The sequence below is a fragment of the Rhagoletis zephyria genome, unplaced genomic scaffold (genome assembly GCF_001687245.7).
Source record: "Rhagoletis zephyria isolate East Lansing unplaced genomic scaffold, Rhagoletis_zephyria_1.1 Rzeph_scaffold_00035, whole genome shotgun sequence".
In the NCBI taxonomy this organism is placed as follows: Eukaryota; Metazoa; Arthropoda; class Insecta; order Diptera; family Tephritidae; genus Rhagoletis; species Rhagoletis zephyria.
The window spans coordinates 315237-330357 of record NW_016157119.1 but is presented as its reverse complement, the minus strand read 5'-3'; the positions used below and the strand labels follow the sequence as shown (position 1 = coordinate 330357).

The 15121-nt window shown below is 35.9% G+C and overlaps 2 protein-coding genes across 2 annotated transcripts; one reads left to right on the top strand and one right to left on the bottom strand.

Annotated features, from left to right (window-relative positions):
- The first annotated feature begins 2852 nt into the window (after positions 1-2852).
- Positions 2853-4372, top strand: LOC108365149 (carboxypeptidase B-like). Its single transcript, XM_017619113.1, has 3 exons — positions 2853-2948; positions 3015-3926; positions 3997-4372. Exons 1-3 carry the CDS (start codon positions 2872-2874, stop codon positions 4313-4315), a joined length of 1308 nt encoding a protein of 435 aa, XP_017474602.1. The 5' UTR covers positions 2853-2871; the 3' UTR covers positions 4316-4372.
- Positions 4373-8740: 4368 nt separating this feature from the next.
- Positions 8741-10229, bottom strand: LOC108365158 (carboxypeptidase B). The gene is made up of 3 exons (XM_017619123.1): positions 10095-10229; positions 9128-10015; positions 8741-9056 (listed from the first exon to the last, which is right to left on the bottom strand). The coding sequence occupies exons 1-3, from the start codon at positions 10169-10171 to the stop codon at positions 8759-8761; spliced, it is 1263 nt and encodes a 420-aa protein (XP_017474612.1). The 5' UTR covers positions 10172-10229; the 3' UTR covers positions 8741-8758.
- Between the last annotated feature and the right edge of the window lie 4892 nt (positions 10230-15121).

Here is a 15121-nt window from a genome sequence, read left to right as displayed (position 1 = left end):
ATTTTTTCAGTTAATACTTACTTTTTTAAAGCATTTCTCTCTACCCTGTTTAGTATTGAGTTATGACTTTCTTCCAGCAAACGAGTGAAATATGAAACTAATACATATTAGGCAATTAAAACTATTCCTTATCGATTATTTTTATTTCCGAGTTTCCTTGATCCTCTTGGTGGGTCGAGCACTCAGTACTTAGCCAGCCACTTCAAATAGCAAAATTGATCTTGATATAAAAAATTAGCGGCTAAAATTAGCACTACTAGCTCTACTTCATTAAAATTTCCTATAATCGTTATAATAATGTAAAAATGGAACAACTTTCCTTATCACATCAAATTCGGTTCGCCCCGAACACCTGTTTGGTTTCGATACAAGATTCTACAGTACAATATTAGGAATTATACCTTTCTTATTAAATCTACAAAATAACGCATGCCACCATAAACTGCCCACATTTTATATATGTAATTATTGCTAAATGTTTTCGCTGTAATAAAATTGGCAATCACATAAATTGATTTTAAATGGCTTATCGCCTAATTAGCGCATGAGATAAGATGGCGTATGGCTTAGTTAGTGTTCGCCAATGTTTATATTGCTACAAAGCGAAAAAGTAGATCTACTAAATTCATACATTATATGGAAAAACATGTGGCCTATCTGGGTACGATTAAAGATATTTATACTAACGATTGACAGCAGCTGGCAAATATGTGTACTAATATAATAATAGATTGGCGCTTATGCATATGGTATTTGGCCGTGCTTCTCCTCCGATTTGTTGTGTGAAGCCAAGTCCTTCTCCGCGTGGTCTTTCCATCGCAGTGTGAGCCTGCCTCTTCCTCTGCTACCACCGAGTTGCATTCTTTCAGAGCTGTCCAATTGGATGACATGGCCAAGCCTGCGGAACCGCTGTCGTTGTAAAGCTCATACAGCTCATCATTCCATCGTCTGCGGTACCCGTCGTCGTCGATGCGTAGAGCCCCGTAAATCTTCCGCAAAATCTGACTGTTTGTCTGACGACAGGAGATACTAAGTCTTGTCCTCGTTTCCCACCAGACACATTCGCTTTGCTTCCTTAACCCACTTGGAAAAGGCATAAAAGACTTTGCGGTTTTTATTACCGATGGTGTCGATATCATCGGCATACGACAGCAATTGTACGCTCTAGTAAAGTATTGTGCCTGAGCGGTTCAGTTCTGCGGCTTTTATTAACTTCTCCAACAACAGATTAAAGGAATCACACGAAAGGGAGTCGCCTTATTTGAAACCTCGTTTGGTAACAAACGGCTCGGAGAGGTCTTTCCCAATTCTGACGTAGCGTTTTAATTTCGCGGGGATACCGAATTCAGACATCGCTGCGTATAGGCAACTTCTTTTAGTGCTATCGAAAGCGGCTTTGAAATCGTCAAACAGATGGTGTATGTTGATCCTATTCTCGCGGGTCTTTTCCAAGATTAAGTATGTTGTGAATACCTGGTCTATAGTGGACTTGCCAGTTCTGAAGCCACACTGATAAGACGAAATCAGTTCGTTGACGGTGGGCTTCGGCCTTTCACACAATACGCTAGATAATACCTTGGCTTAGAAGGCTCATCCGTACTAGTTGGTGCGTATGGCAGGGTCGCCTTTCTTGTGAACTGGGCAGAGCACACTTAAATTCCAGTCATCGGGTATGCGTTCATCTGGCCATATTCCGAATAAAAGTTTATGGATGAGCCTTTACAGCTCCTAGCCGCCGTACTTCAATAACTCGGCTAGCAGGCTGCCAGGTCCAGCAGTTTTTGTTGTTTTGCAGCTATGTAGTTGCTATTCGTACCTCGTCATAATTAGGCGGTGGGACAACGACTCCATCGTCATCGACTGGGGCTTGGGTTTGTCTTCTTCACTACTTGCTGTCTTACTGGAATTGAATAGGGTGGAAAAATCTGCGCTCCATAATTTAAGTACGTTCTGGATATCTGTCTCTACCTCGCCATGGTTGTTTTTCGCGTCTGGTCTTGAAAACTTGCGTAAGTCGCTTAACTCTCTGATAGAGTTTTCGGGTCTTTTTCCGGTCGGCCAGCATTTCAGGTTCTTCGCACTCACGTATTTCGACCTCTCTCGTTCTATTGCGAGAAATACGTCTCGCTTCCCTCTTCAGTTCGCTATAACAGTCCCTTGTTGGTCACGTTGCGCTCGATCACAGCGTGGCCCTGTAGGTGGCATCTTTTTCTCTGCAGCTTCCTCACACTTCTCATCATTCTTTCGAGCTTGTTGCAATTAGGATTGTGGCTTGGGTAAGAATTAGGTTTGATGGAAAAGAGTCGGGGTTAAAGCATCGTTGCGGACATTTTGGCATAGAAGCCAGAGGACGGCTTCCCTATGTAGACCATTCGGGCGGATAAGACTATAGTGACTATCTAAACAGTCGTAGCAAGCTTCCATTTTTCATCCTCGTAAGCAGCAGTCATTGAGCCAATATCGAAGTACTGCACATTAAAACTGCGTTTTGCTACGGTGGTATGAATTTGGTGAACGGTGTTATTAAGGTATGGAGAGAAATGCTTCTAATACACCAATTTGAATGTGTTTTTTATTGTACTTGTGCAGATGTCTAGCAAATATATAAATGTGTGACTTCTTAAAATTGGTTTTAAAGATAAATCGAATTTAATTACACCAAACGCAAAGGAAAAAGAAGAAGAATGGCAAATACACACACTATTAAAGTGACCAACTTAGACTGGCTAAATTGATAAGCCATAAGCTATCAGCTTTGCGAAAATCAACAATTCCACACAAAAATTCAGATAAAGATTTTCCATGTACACACAAATGAGTTCTCTCTCGTCTTTAGTCGACTAGTGGACTGCATACAGTTAGGCTGTGGCGATGTTAGACAAATTTTTGCAGCTGCTAATTATTTTCTGTGCAGCACTGGTGCTAACCAGCGCTGGCAGCTATGAAGGGTAATACATACTAGGAAAGACACTTAAGTTCGTAAGCTTAGTTTGCAAATCTCTCTATATTTGCAGCTACAAAGTGTATGAAGTTAAAACGGATACGCCTGCGCAGAGAGACAATTTGCTCGCAGTTGCAAGGGAAGCTGGCGACAAATACGACTTTCTTTCTCTAAGCCGTAATTTCAATCAAAGCGCAAGAATACTTGTCTCCGGCGCATACGAGGCGAGCTTAAAGGCTTTACTGCAAGATCATCATCTAACGTTTGAGTTACGAAATTCGAATTTCGGACGCACACTGCAAGCTGAGGTGTTGCAGAATCGCATGCTACGTCAGTCGAAACCCTATGCCGGCACCGGACGTCTTAGCACCGAACGTTATTATTCGCATGACGAAATCAATGCCTATCTAGACGATTTGGCAGCGCGTTATCCATCACGTGCATTCGTCAAAATTGTTGGTAAGTCATATGAAGGCCGCCTACTCAAGAGTATAACCATAACGAATGGCGACGGACGCAATGGGAAGAATGTGATTTTCATTGATGGCGCTTTCCATGCACGCGAATGGATTTCGCCGGCAACGGTGGTTTATTTAATTGGTGAACTTGTTGAAGATTTCGGAGAGCATGCTGAGCTTTTAACCGACTATGATTGGGTTATATTGCCGGTCGTAAATGCCGATGGTTATGAGTACACGCAATGGGCGAGTGAGTTCAGACTTTGGCGTAAGACGCGTCAACCTGTCGAGATAGATGGCACAGTTTGCTATGGCACCGATCCGAATCGCAACTTTGACTTTCACTGGATGGAATTGGGTGCTTCGTCGAATCCTTGCTCGAATATCTATGCGGGACCGCGTGCATTCTCGGAACCCGAGACGGTGATAGTGCGTGATATTATGCATACACTGCGTGATCGTGGGATACTCTATTTGACGGTGCACTCGTATGGCAAGGCCTTATTCTACCCGTGGGGTTGGGGACCGTAAGTGTTGCAGATTCGTGTTTTTGTTTCTTAACCTATTAACAATACCTCAAACTTCTGTATGTTGCAGTGAATTACCGGATACATGGGAGGATTTGCACGAAGTGGCTTTAGCCGGCGCCGATGCTATACGCGCATATAGCGGCACTGAATACGTTGTCGGTTCATCGACTGCGCTGTACGGTGAAGCCGCTGGCGCCAGCGATGACTACGCCTTCAATGATGGCTTCACACTGTCGTATACTATGGAATTACCCGATGGTGGCAGCAGTGGTTTCGATCCACCAGCGTCTGATATCGATCGTTTGGTTAAGGAAACATGGGTGGGCATTCGAGCTGTAGCCAAGAAAGTAACGGAAAAATACTCAGCACGAAAAGTGAATTTGTAATTTATGCAGCAGTCTAAGCGATAAGGTGAAATTGAACTATATAACTCTTATCGGTTATTTTTTGTGTTATTGTAGTGTGCCAAGAATTTAGCAATAATAAAAAACATACAGTTACTATTGTCGTTTTGAAGCTTATGGCCTTAAACTTCACAGCTAAAAGTAGCTATTGATAATGCGCGTCGTGAAGGTAAATTGCACGGCTATGGAATTAATTGTGTAACGCAACGTTTTTGTGTTGCAGAAAATGAGGGCGATGTCCGGAAGCCCTTCGCTGCACTAAGTCCATGAAAATACTAAAATGTTTAGTAATTATTTCAAGTGCAGTCGAGGCATTTAATTAAAAATACGGAAATGACAGCAGTTGCGTTTTTAGGTTGATTTGGAAAAAGGTTGAGGTGAACTGGTAAATTGGTAGCCCAAACGTGTGTGGCTAACTTAAAAATTTCCAAAAACAAAATATATTATTTGATTAGAAATTTTCTTTATCAAAGTACGAAGTACGAAGAACGAATTTTGGGCACAAAAACTGCTAAAAAATGGTGGTGCCAATTTTTCTATTTTGTACCAATAGGCCACAATAAAGAAATTTACAAATTTGTACAAACGGACTTTAGAATTTAAGTTCGAAACTTTAGGTATTGCTTTCTTGTTTTGTTTAAGCTCAGTACGGTGTAGAAAATATCGATAGAAAACTTTTTAATATACCAAGTTTCAATAAATGGACTAAAAATTAGAAAATATTATTACATCAACAGAATTTGTCTTAATAAGTTTTGATGTTAAAATTTTAGCAAAAGTCATTATAAATAATTTATGAGATTTCATGTGAAAAACGTTTTTTATTTGATTTTTTCCTACTTTTTAGTCGTGTCCGTATAAAATTTCAGTATTTACTACGTTCATTTCTTTGTACATTTCCCTAAATCCTTTCATTAAAAGTAGTGAAAAGGTATAACATACATTTAGGCTCTTCGCTAGAAAGCAATATATGCCGCATACAGAGAACATAGAAAACTAAAAAGGCGCAGAAGTTTACTATTCAATGTTTTTATACCCGAGCGCACTTGTGCACAAGGGTATATTAATTTTGTTCACATAACGGTTGTTTGTAACAGCCAAAACGAATCGAGATAGATATAGACAAATGTATACATAAATGATCAGGATGAAAAAAGAAATCGATTAAGCCATGTCTGTCTGTCCGTCCGTCTGTCCGTCTGTCCGTCTGTCCGTCTGTCCGTGTACACGATAACTCGAGCAAAAATTGAGATATCTCAACGAAATTTGGTATGTAGGTTTCCCTTAATCCAAGGTAGGTTGGTATTGAAAATGGGCGAAATCGGACTTTAACCACGCCCACTTCCCATATAACGGTAATTTCCAGAAATACGAAAACTGCGATATTTTAGTAACTACTGAAGATAATTCACTCAAAATTGATATTTACAATAATTTTTAGACGAAAAATAAGAATATTATAAATTTTTGGAAAATGGGCGTAGCCACGCCCACTTATGGTTACATGTGTATATCTTGGTAACCGCTGCACCAATTTCTTCCAAACTTGGCACAGTTGTTGGCCTTGGTACAGCATAAAAAACCGCCGAAACTTTTTAAAATCGGACAATAACCACGCCCACATCCCATATAACGGTAATTTAGAGAAATACAAAATCTTCGATAAATCAGTAAATATTGAAGCTAATTTATTCAAAATTGATGCTTGCAACAATTCTTTACCAAGAAATACGTTTATGGTAAAATTTTGGAAAATGGGCGTGGCACCGCCCACTTATGATCACATATAAGTATATCGGTAACCGTTCTACCAATTTGTACCAAACTCGGTATGGTTATTGTACTTGCCACGTGTAAGCAAAACGTTGAAAATTATTGAAATCGGACTAAAATAACGGCCGATTCTCATATAACGGTAAATTTAAGAAATGCTTGAAACTTCAATATTTCGAAATTGAAGGACGCTAATTTACTCAAAATTGATACACCTCGGCTTACCATCTAGCGGAAGGTTTCGGAAGGGTGAAAAAACATATATTTAATACTTGCGCCGGGTATTTAATGTTCGGCTCCGCCCGAACTTAGACTTTCTTACTTGTTTAAATTACTTTTGTAAAGTTTTGAATAGCTTTTTTGACATTCATTTTTTACAGCATACGGCCCATTATGGAAAACTATAAGCAAAGATGTTGAAAACATAAAAAACTGAAAATTGTGTGAAAGGTATTGAAGAATTTTTCAGGTTTTAAGGCAAGCCTTCCCTAAAAATGAAAATCATCCACCATCTTTATGAAGGCTTGTTCGAACTTCACTTTCTGATGAAGAGTTTAGAAGGAATATATACATAGGCTAGCTTAACGTTAATAAATCTGTAGTATGTAGTTTATCTGAATGGCAGTAACGTGGTATGTCGATGAAAAATATATGCGGAATCTTAAAAAATTTCAACTATAAATCGCGTGACGTCTTTCGTTCTTCATGCCTTGACTTTAGTAAACATTTCAACCTCATCGATACATCAGACTACTCAGCATCACAGAATTCTGTGAAAAAAATACTTTGAAAATAAATTTAAAAAAGGTTCAAGAATATTGCAATAGCGGTTCTTTCTGAGCTTTTCAATGATATTTTCAAAATGGAAAAAAGTGGTACCAGCTTAAGTGACTCAGAGGTGGGCCAAAGAGTTCGTCACGCCAAAAATCGTCTATAAAATCCATGGAATGATATTGAACGACCGGAGAATGAAAGTGTGTGAGGTGGCTGAGCCATAAATACAACCGTATGACCACTTAAAATAAGTGTTTGGCAATGTTCAGCCGCAATGCGAATCAGTTTTTGCACAGTTTCGTAGACGTTGATGAAACATGGATCCACCGCAATACACCAGAGACCAAGGAACAATCAAGAAGTGAACCAAAGAAGGACCACGGGCCTTTCAGCCAACAAGGTCATGACCACAGTTTTTTTTTTTTGGATGCAGGCGTGGACATTCACAAGGGCTCAACCCTAAAATTTTTGTTAGGTGTAATACTTGCAATATAAGCTGATTCAACAATAAATACATGAACAAATAAAATTTTTAATGTAATAAATTAAATAATTATCATGCATTAAAAATAGCAAATACGCCTTGAAGAAGTGCACATATTTTAAGTAAACGAAACACATGCAAGAGACTGCCTGAATTATAAAGATACAAGTTTGTATTAAAAAAAACGTGGTAACACTTATCGAAAACATCTCTGGATTAAAGTTCTTAAAATAGCTTTCCATATTGTGCTTTTTCAGTTAAATTATGTTGAATCGAAAATAAGTGACAACGGTCTTGAAAATATTTCTGATTTGAAGTTGTAGAAAAAATGTTTCATTTGATATATGTATGTACATACTTATTGCGTTGTTTTAGTTAAACTTTACAGAAGCGAAAATAGGTGGCAATCTTACCCACGTATCCTAAAAAATCTGCCAAACCGTATTGAAACCATTTCTGTACTAATGTTCTCAAAACTATCTCTCATTTGATATCCATATTAAGTTGGTTTAGTAAAATTTTGTAGCACCGAGAACAAGTGGCAACCTGACACTTATATCGTAAGCGATGATACTTACCTTCTTTTAGTATGCATTAAATCACATAAATATATGATGGAAAATAGGTGGCAACCCTATTCAAAAATATCTTCGAATTGGGAATTTCCACCACTTAAGTAGGTGGCAACCCTATTCAAAAATGTCTTCGAATTGGGAATTTTCACCACTTAAGTAGTACTGTTGTATATCATACAGAGAGTGGCGGTTGCATCTAGAAAACTCTGTAGGAATCGTTGGACACTACAGATAGGCGCGGCAGATTGAATTTTAGATACCGAACCCATCCATCTCGATGGTTTTCAAATTTGTACAGCGGGTTACGTGGATCCCAATATCTATCACTAAATAAAATTCACATGGCTTTAAAATTAATTGAAACTAATGTTCTTGAATAGCCTTTTCTCGAAAATTCTACTTTTGCGTTGCTGTACGACCGCAACTTTTGAAAGACCTTCCCGATACCGGCAATTTAAAAATTAGTAACGTAAGTCGCGCGGCTTCCATTTCTATTGGACACCCACTGATAAACTTTTTAACGGTCTCCTTCTGTTCAGGATCCTGCCAGCCGCAGCATAACCTCTTGAAAGCTAAAGTCGTATGAAAACAATTTTATCAGAAGCGATTCTAAGCGGCACAAGGAGATCCAAGAATGTTTCTCCTTTTAATTTTTGAAAAATTATAAAATGACTGTCCTCGGTAGCATTACAAGAAGTTATTTTATTTGAAAAAATTAAGACAAAAAATTGTTAATAAACGATTTAACTATTTTTGAAAAACTGCTATTTATTTTACTTTCAAGTATTCTGTTATCCTCTCAATACATCGTTTAAAAACTTAATAGCTTTCTATTACCTTTTCCGCCATAGCCTTAATACCGATCCAAGTTTCGGAAACCAACTCTAAGATCCTGGTTGGTGCTGGGTTAAAACCATTACCGGCTGCAGGTAATTCCATTGTAATTGAAATCGGGATTTTAGCCGCGGCGAAAGCATAATCATCACTACCACCAGCAGCGGCATACAGAACATTCGTTGAGCTACCCACTGAGTAAACGGTGCCGGTAGCAGCTTTGATGGCATCATAACCGGCCTGAGCTACCTCATCAAGGGCGCGCCAGGTGTCAGGAAGATCACTAAATAGATTTAAATATATGAACAATGACGAACTCAGGCTACAAAAAAAAATCGCTATATCAATGCTTACGAAGTCCAGCCCCATGGGTAAAGCAGATAGTTGCCGTACGAGTGTAGGGTTAGATAGAAGGTTGCACGTCCGGTGAGTGTGTGCATAAGATCACGCAGAGCTTGGGTCTCGGGCTCAGAGAAAGCAGTCCTGCCCCTGAATGTATCTGAGCATGTATAGCTGGAAGCGCCCACTTCACCCCAGTGAAAATCGAAGTTGCGATTACCATCTGTACCATAGCAATTAGTACTTACTGGCTTGCGAGTCTTACGCCACATACGGGTGGTGGTGTGTGTGTATTCATAACCATCAGGATTGACCACAGGTAAAATAACCCAATCGTAGGTTTGCAAAAGGTGTGCATTTTCAGCAAAGTTCTCCACCAACTGTTGAATGACGTACAAAGCGCCAGCCGGTGCGATCCATTCACGTGCATGAATACCAGCATCGAGTAAAATTACTTTCTTGTTGGAGACGCCATCGCCGTTGGTGATTGTAATGGTGCGCAAAGCGCGTCCTTCGTACGACTTACCGATGGTCTTCAAGAAGACACGGCTTGGATAGTCTGCGGCCAGCTGTTTCAGATAGGCATCGATGGCTTCATAACGCTGATAGGCGCTGAACGATATGCTACGCTCGTTGGAGCTGCGCAAATTGCGGAAGAAGTTATTTTGCATGCGTTCTGTGGCAACGGTTTCACCGAAGTTTTCGTTGATGATTTGGTATTCGATTTCAGATGCCTGGAGTGTCTGCTCAAAAACTGACTGTTCCTCGGGTGCGACCATAACGCGTGCGGCGAGACCCAATACGCGGGGTTGGGTAAAGAAGTCGTATGTCTCACTCTCGGCCAATTGCTGCAAAATTTCCTGTTGCGCAGCATTTTGAGGCTTGATATCGTAGATCTTGTAGCTGTTGGGAGCGAAAATATGATTTTCCTTTTTGTGTTTTTTTTTGTTTTTCACTTGTTTCTTATTCCACCACTACTCACCCTTCATAGCTGGTGACCTCGGCCAGCACAGCGGTGCAGCACAAAGCGGCTGCCGCTATAAACAATTTAAAGAACATTTTTAATTTTCGCTTTCAATAAGAGTACAGTCGTTAATGAAACTACGCAACCTATTGTAATTTGCCTACCGCAGTAGTTGGCTTTTTATAGCGTGTTCTGGCATTTTAGTTGTTGATATTGGAAGTCTACTTGAAAATATACGCTCGTACAAGCTAATTTACAAGCGTCAAAGTTTCGACAGTCATATTTACTATGCGCTCACTCTGACTTGTTATCTGGTTATCAATGTTTTGATACAATTACCTATTTGGCTGATGCAGCATATTTTATTCATTGATTTGAGTAGTGTACAAGTACGGGCATATACATATCTATATGTATGTATACAACTATACGTCTTTATCAGTCACTCGTGTCGTATGCTCAGCGAATAGATAGCATCTCTGAAGTGGTGAGAAATTTGTGATCGCACATCAGAAAAATGAAATAGATTTATGGAATATATCAAAACTTTAAAATTGATTATCGATAAAGTGGCCCAGACCTACATACATATGTATGTGTGTATGTATGTATGTGCATATGTATTTATATTAATATACTATATGTATGTATGTACATATATGCGAATGTGCGTTCAGCAGAATTTTATAGTAAATTTAGTCCCAACCGGATGACTTGATTAGACAGTAGGTTAAGTGCGCATATTTGAAATTTTTATACCCAATGCATGGGTTTGAAAATGATGCATTGACAGAAATACTACCAATATATGTACATACATACATATGTCACATCAATATTATTGGACATTATTGGTGTAATCAGTGGCGCTGATTAGGGTACCAGCCAGACTGTCTGGGTGACCGTGTTTGCAGGCACAGTTTTTAACTCAAAAAAAAAAAAAAAATTGTGTTATCCCCAAGCAATTTAGTTGCCTGATAACTTGAAAACAAATGCCTGGTATCTCGAAATAATTTTGTGTAAGATAGGGTTTATTTATGGAGGCAAAGAAATGTACTCAAACTGAATTATTATAGATTTTATATTTTTGTATTGATAACTTTTGAATTTTACAGTGATTCAGACGTTATTGCGGCTTTAAGACTTAGAGCGGTAGGTTCGTGTAGGGGGATTCTACAAATCGCTACGCTAAATTTCTATCACTAAAAGTCTCGAAATGAACCGCCCTAACCGCATACAAAGAGGGATGCAGCGGTTAAAGAATTTTTCAATATTTACTAAATAATTATATTTGCAATGTATCTTAAGCAAAAATTAGTTTTTTTTTTAATTTTTTGTAAATTATGCGTGATTTTCCCTCTTATGTCAAATGTGTGTATCTCTGAAACCACTTCACCTCACCTTCTTAAGAACAGTCTTGAAAATTTTTAAAATTATCGTTTTTTATTTAAAGCGCTTTTAGCATTTAAGGAAAGTGATTCATACGAAAATGTATTTCTTCTTCAATGCACTTCAAATAATTTTAAATACATATAACTTATTTTTTAAAGTTTTTTACCGTTGAATCGCACGGTTCCGGAGATTTGCTGGCTCTTCGAGGGATCCTCTAACTTGGATCCCATATGTATGTATGTTCTTTTTTTTTCAATAAATTTACTTTTAATTATTAGATTTTATTGTTTAAAATGTAAAAAAAACATGTACATACATATGTATGTATCTTTTAATTTAATTTAATTTTTAGAAATTTACTTAATTTTTATATTTTATTAAAAAAAAAAAAATGTTTTCTTAAACTTAATTTAATTTTTAGAAACATATTTTTTCTTAGTTTTTATAATTATAATTTTTTCTAATTTTTAGATGAGGTAATTTTTAAAAGAATAATATATGTGGGGTATTCTTTTTGAACGTTACCCAATGCCGAGTCGCAAACGAAGATTGTCGCTTCATATGACCCTGAAGGTTAAATGAACACCACATATGATATGTTTTCTGAACGTAGAACTTTCCATTCTTTCTGAATTCGACTTAAAAAAGTGGGGTTAAGAAATAAAAAACCTTGAAATGACCCTCACGGAAATTTTCCACTCGGCATTGGAAAGCTTGTTTTTTTTTAATGAATTTTACATATTTTGAAAAATGTTTTAAGTTAAAAAAAGTGTGCTGGTGTAAGAGAGGGGAGGGGGGGAGGGTGGTAGTTACGTTCAGAGATAATACCTTTTATATTTTTAATTTGATTTAATTTTTAGGATCTTATTTTTCTCCATTTACTATAATTTTTAAATTAAATTTTCTTTGAATTGTTGGATTCTATTGTTTTAAAATTATTATTTTTTAGTTTGATTAAAATTTAAGAAATTCGTTTTATAAATGTTTTTCTTTATAATGTAATTTGCTTCTAATTTTAATTTTATTATTACTTTCAACATAATTTTATTTGCTAAATTAAGTTTTTGGAATTTTTCTCTTTTTAAATTTAGGTTTTATTGTTTTAAAAAGATATATAGTTATGTTTTTAATTTCGTTCCAATTTTGCGAGCTAATTTTCTTTTTTTATTTTTTTCTCTTTTATTAAATTTTTTTTTTAATTTTTGAATTACGTATAATATTTTGAAAAGAAAAATTGTTTATTTTAATATAATTTAACTTTGAAGAACTTTTTTATGCGTTAATTTTTTAAATTTTATTTCCTTTTGAATTTGATTTTCTTTTAGTTTTACAATGTTGTCTTTTTTTGAAAAGAAAAATATATTGTGGTTTTAATTAAAAAAAAATTGTTGGTCACTTATTTTATTGTTTTTTTTTTCTATTAGATATTTGTTTTTTTCTGTAAGAAAAAATCCTAAACTTATAGTTTTTATTGTTTTAAAAAGAAAACTATTTTTTTTCGTTTAGTTCTTGGGAAAATTATTGCTAAAAGACCAACTGAAAGGCTGTGGTGAGTTAAAAGACAGTTGCCAGAATTGTCTTGCAAATTAATAAAACTGATATTCGTATCTAACGCATAGAAATGCGCTTCCCGTTTAAACAATTTCATTGTAATTCTTTAACCTATTTTAAAATAAATGTTTTTTTAAAACTTTTGCTATTTTAGTTAACATTGAAGTTAGTGCTACTAAACCTTATTGTTTTTTTCAATAGTGTTTATTAAGCTTTGTACCATGATTTGTTGTTGTTTATTTTAATTATCATATATTTTTCTGAAATTTTACATAACACCAGTAACTTAGATTCATGGTAGATTAGAGCTGTCCCGTACAAACAGGAACAATTAATTTTGGATTTTTCAGGCATATGCGAATATTTCAGAAAACATTTGTGCTTTTGGTTAGTACTTTACTATACAAACAAAATTTACTAGATACTTTGTTTTATAACTTTTACGTTGCCTTCAATTAGCAGCGTAAACTGAAAAAAATCGTACGATTTGTCCCGTACCAACCATGGAATGCGCCATTTATAAAACCCTTCATCAATTTATTGCGCTGGTTAGATATTAAAAGTTCCAAATTATTTTTAGCAAACAAAAGAAAATCGTACATTTTTAATTAAACGCAGCTCTCATTAGAGCATTGTCATTGTTTGGTGAAATTATTTGCATAAAATATGGGTTAAATTTTGTAAGTACTAATTACTCTTCTGACATATCAGTATTTTCGTATACGCACGTACACACACACACACATACGCATAAGCAGAGGAAATTTAAAATTTTCTGGTGTGCCTGTCTGAATGCTTTAGCTGTTAGTCAAATGACAAAGGAACAATGGGCAGGCAAAAGTGTTGTAGAACTTTTTTCCAACATTTCAGAAAGCCAAAAAAGAGACAAATAAATAAAAAAAAAATAATAATTTGCAAATAAGGCTAGGCAACTAATTCATTGTGTTCGTTGTGTGTTTTTAGTGTTTAAGGATACGATAATGAATTGTACATATGTATGTGTGCGAGGGCGTATGCATGTATAGTAGGAGGCCCAAAAATTACAAGGATATATTCTATACGTAATATGCGTAGGTGCTCATTTGTGCTCTTAGCTATTCTGTGTTAATGTTTGAAAACAAAAAAGAGTTAAAAATTGTTGACTTGCCCAGTTATTATTTATTATTATCGGTTCACTGCTCATTAAAAAGACTCTCATCATTCTGCTTAATAAAAGTAAATAAAGCAAAATAATTAGCCTAGATAATATAGTACCGGAAAAGTAGCAGTTAAAATAATTTGACAACGAATAGATAAATTGAATTCATTATAATGATTAAAGTTAGCAAAACTTATGGCTCGTTTGGTCCGGGGCAATTCTGGCAACTGTTTTTCAACTCAAGACAAAAGTCTTTCGTCAGAAATTGTCAAATCTGGCAACTTCCAGTAAGTTCTTTTCTGTCTTTCGAAAGACTAGTTAAAAGATGTGTTAAGGCTGAGCATTATTCAAGTTTACTAAAAATCATATTAAATTAAGGAATTTATATTTTTCTTTTAAAAACAATAAAAGCTTAAAACTAAAACGAATCAAATTAGAAAAGGAGGAAAAAATATAACATTTTTTTTTAATAATAAAATAAAAAATTTAAGGAAATCAAATAAAAAAGTTCCTAAATATTAAATGAAATTAAAAAAAGTTTCTTTAAATTGAATGAAATTAAAAAGATTCTCCTTAAAATAAAATCTGTAATAGAATAATAATATTTTTGTTAGTATTTAGCCGAGCCTATCTTGCGATCTGTGGCGGGCGCCTCGATGTTGTCACACAAAGAGGTTTACGCCGACTACGAACGGCGATTGTATTTTTATGAGAATCTGTTTTTCAATGCAGAAATACACTCGGAGTTTTGCCACTGCCTGCCAAGGGGCGACCGCTGTTAAGGAAAAACCTTTTTTATAGTAAAATTAAAAAACAATACAACCTAAAAATTAAAAGAAAATGTAATCAATAAAGTAAATAAAAAAATTAAATAAGCTCCAAAAAAAATAAAAATTAAAATTTATTTTTCTTAAAAAAAAACTATATTCAACAATTTTTATTTAGCTTGAGGCCGTTTTATAAT

Bases quoted from the DNA above. Each gene is read 5' to 3' on its own strand.
- LOC108365158 (XM_017619123.1), bottom strand. From the start codon at position 10,171: ATGTTCTTTAAATTGTTTATAGCGGCAGCCGCTTTGTGCTGCACCGCT. The intron at 10,016-10,094 runs GTGAGTAGTGGT...CGCTCCCAACAG, and splicing joins GAGGTCACCAGCTATGAAGG to CTACAAGATCTACGATATCA. The intron at 9,057-9,127 runs GTAAGCATTGAT...AAATCTATTTAG, and splicing joins TACCCATGGGGCTGGACTTC to TGATCTTCCTGACACCTGGC.
- LOC108365149 (XM_017619113.1), top strand. From the start codon at position 2,872: ATGTTAGACAAATTTTTGCAGCTGCTAATTATTTTCTGTGCAGCACTG. The intron at 2,949-3,014 runs GTAATACATACT...CTATATTTGCAG, and splicing joins AGCGCTGGCAGCTATGAAGG to CTACAAAGTGTATGAAGTTA. The intron at 3,927-3,996 runs GTAAGTGTTGCA...TGTATGTTGCAG, and splicing joins TACCCGTGGGGTTGGGGACC to TGAATTACCGGATACATGGG.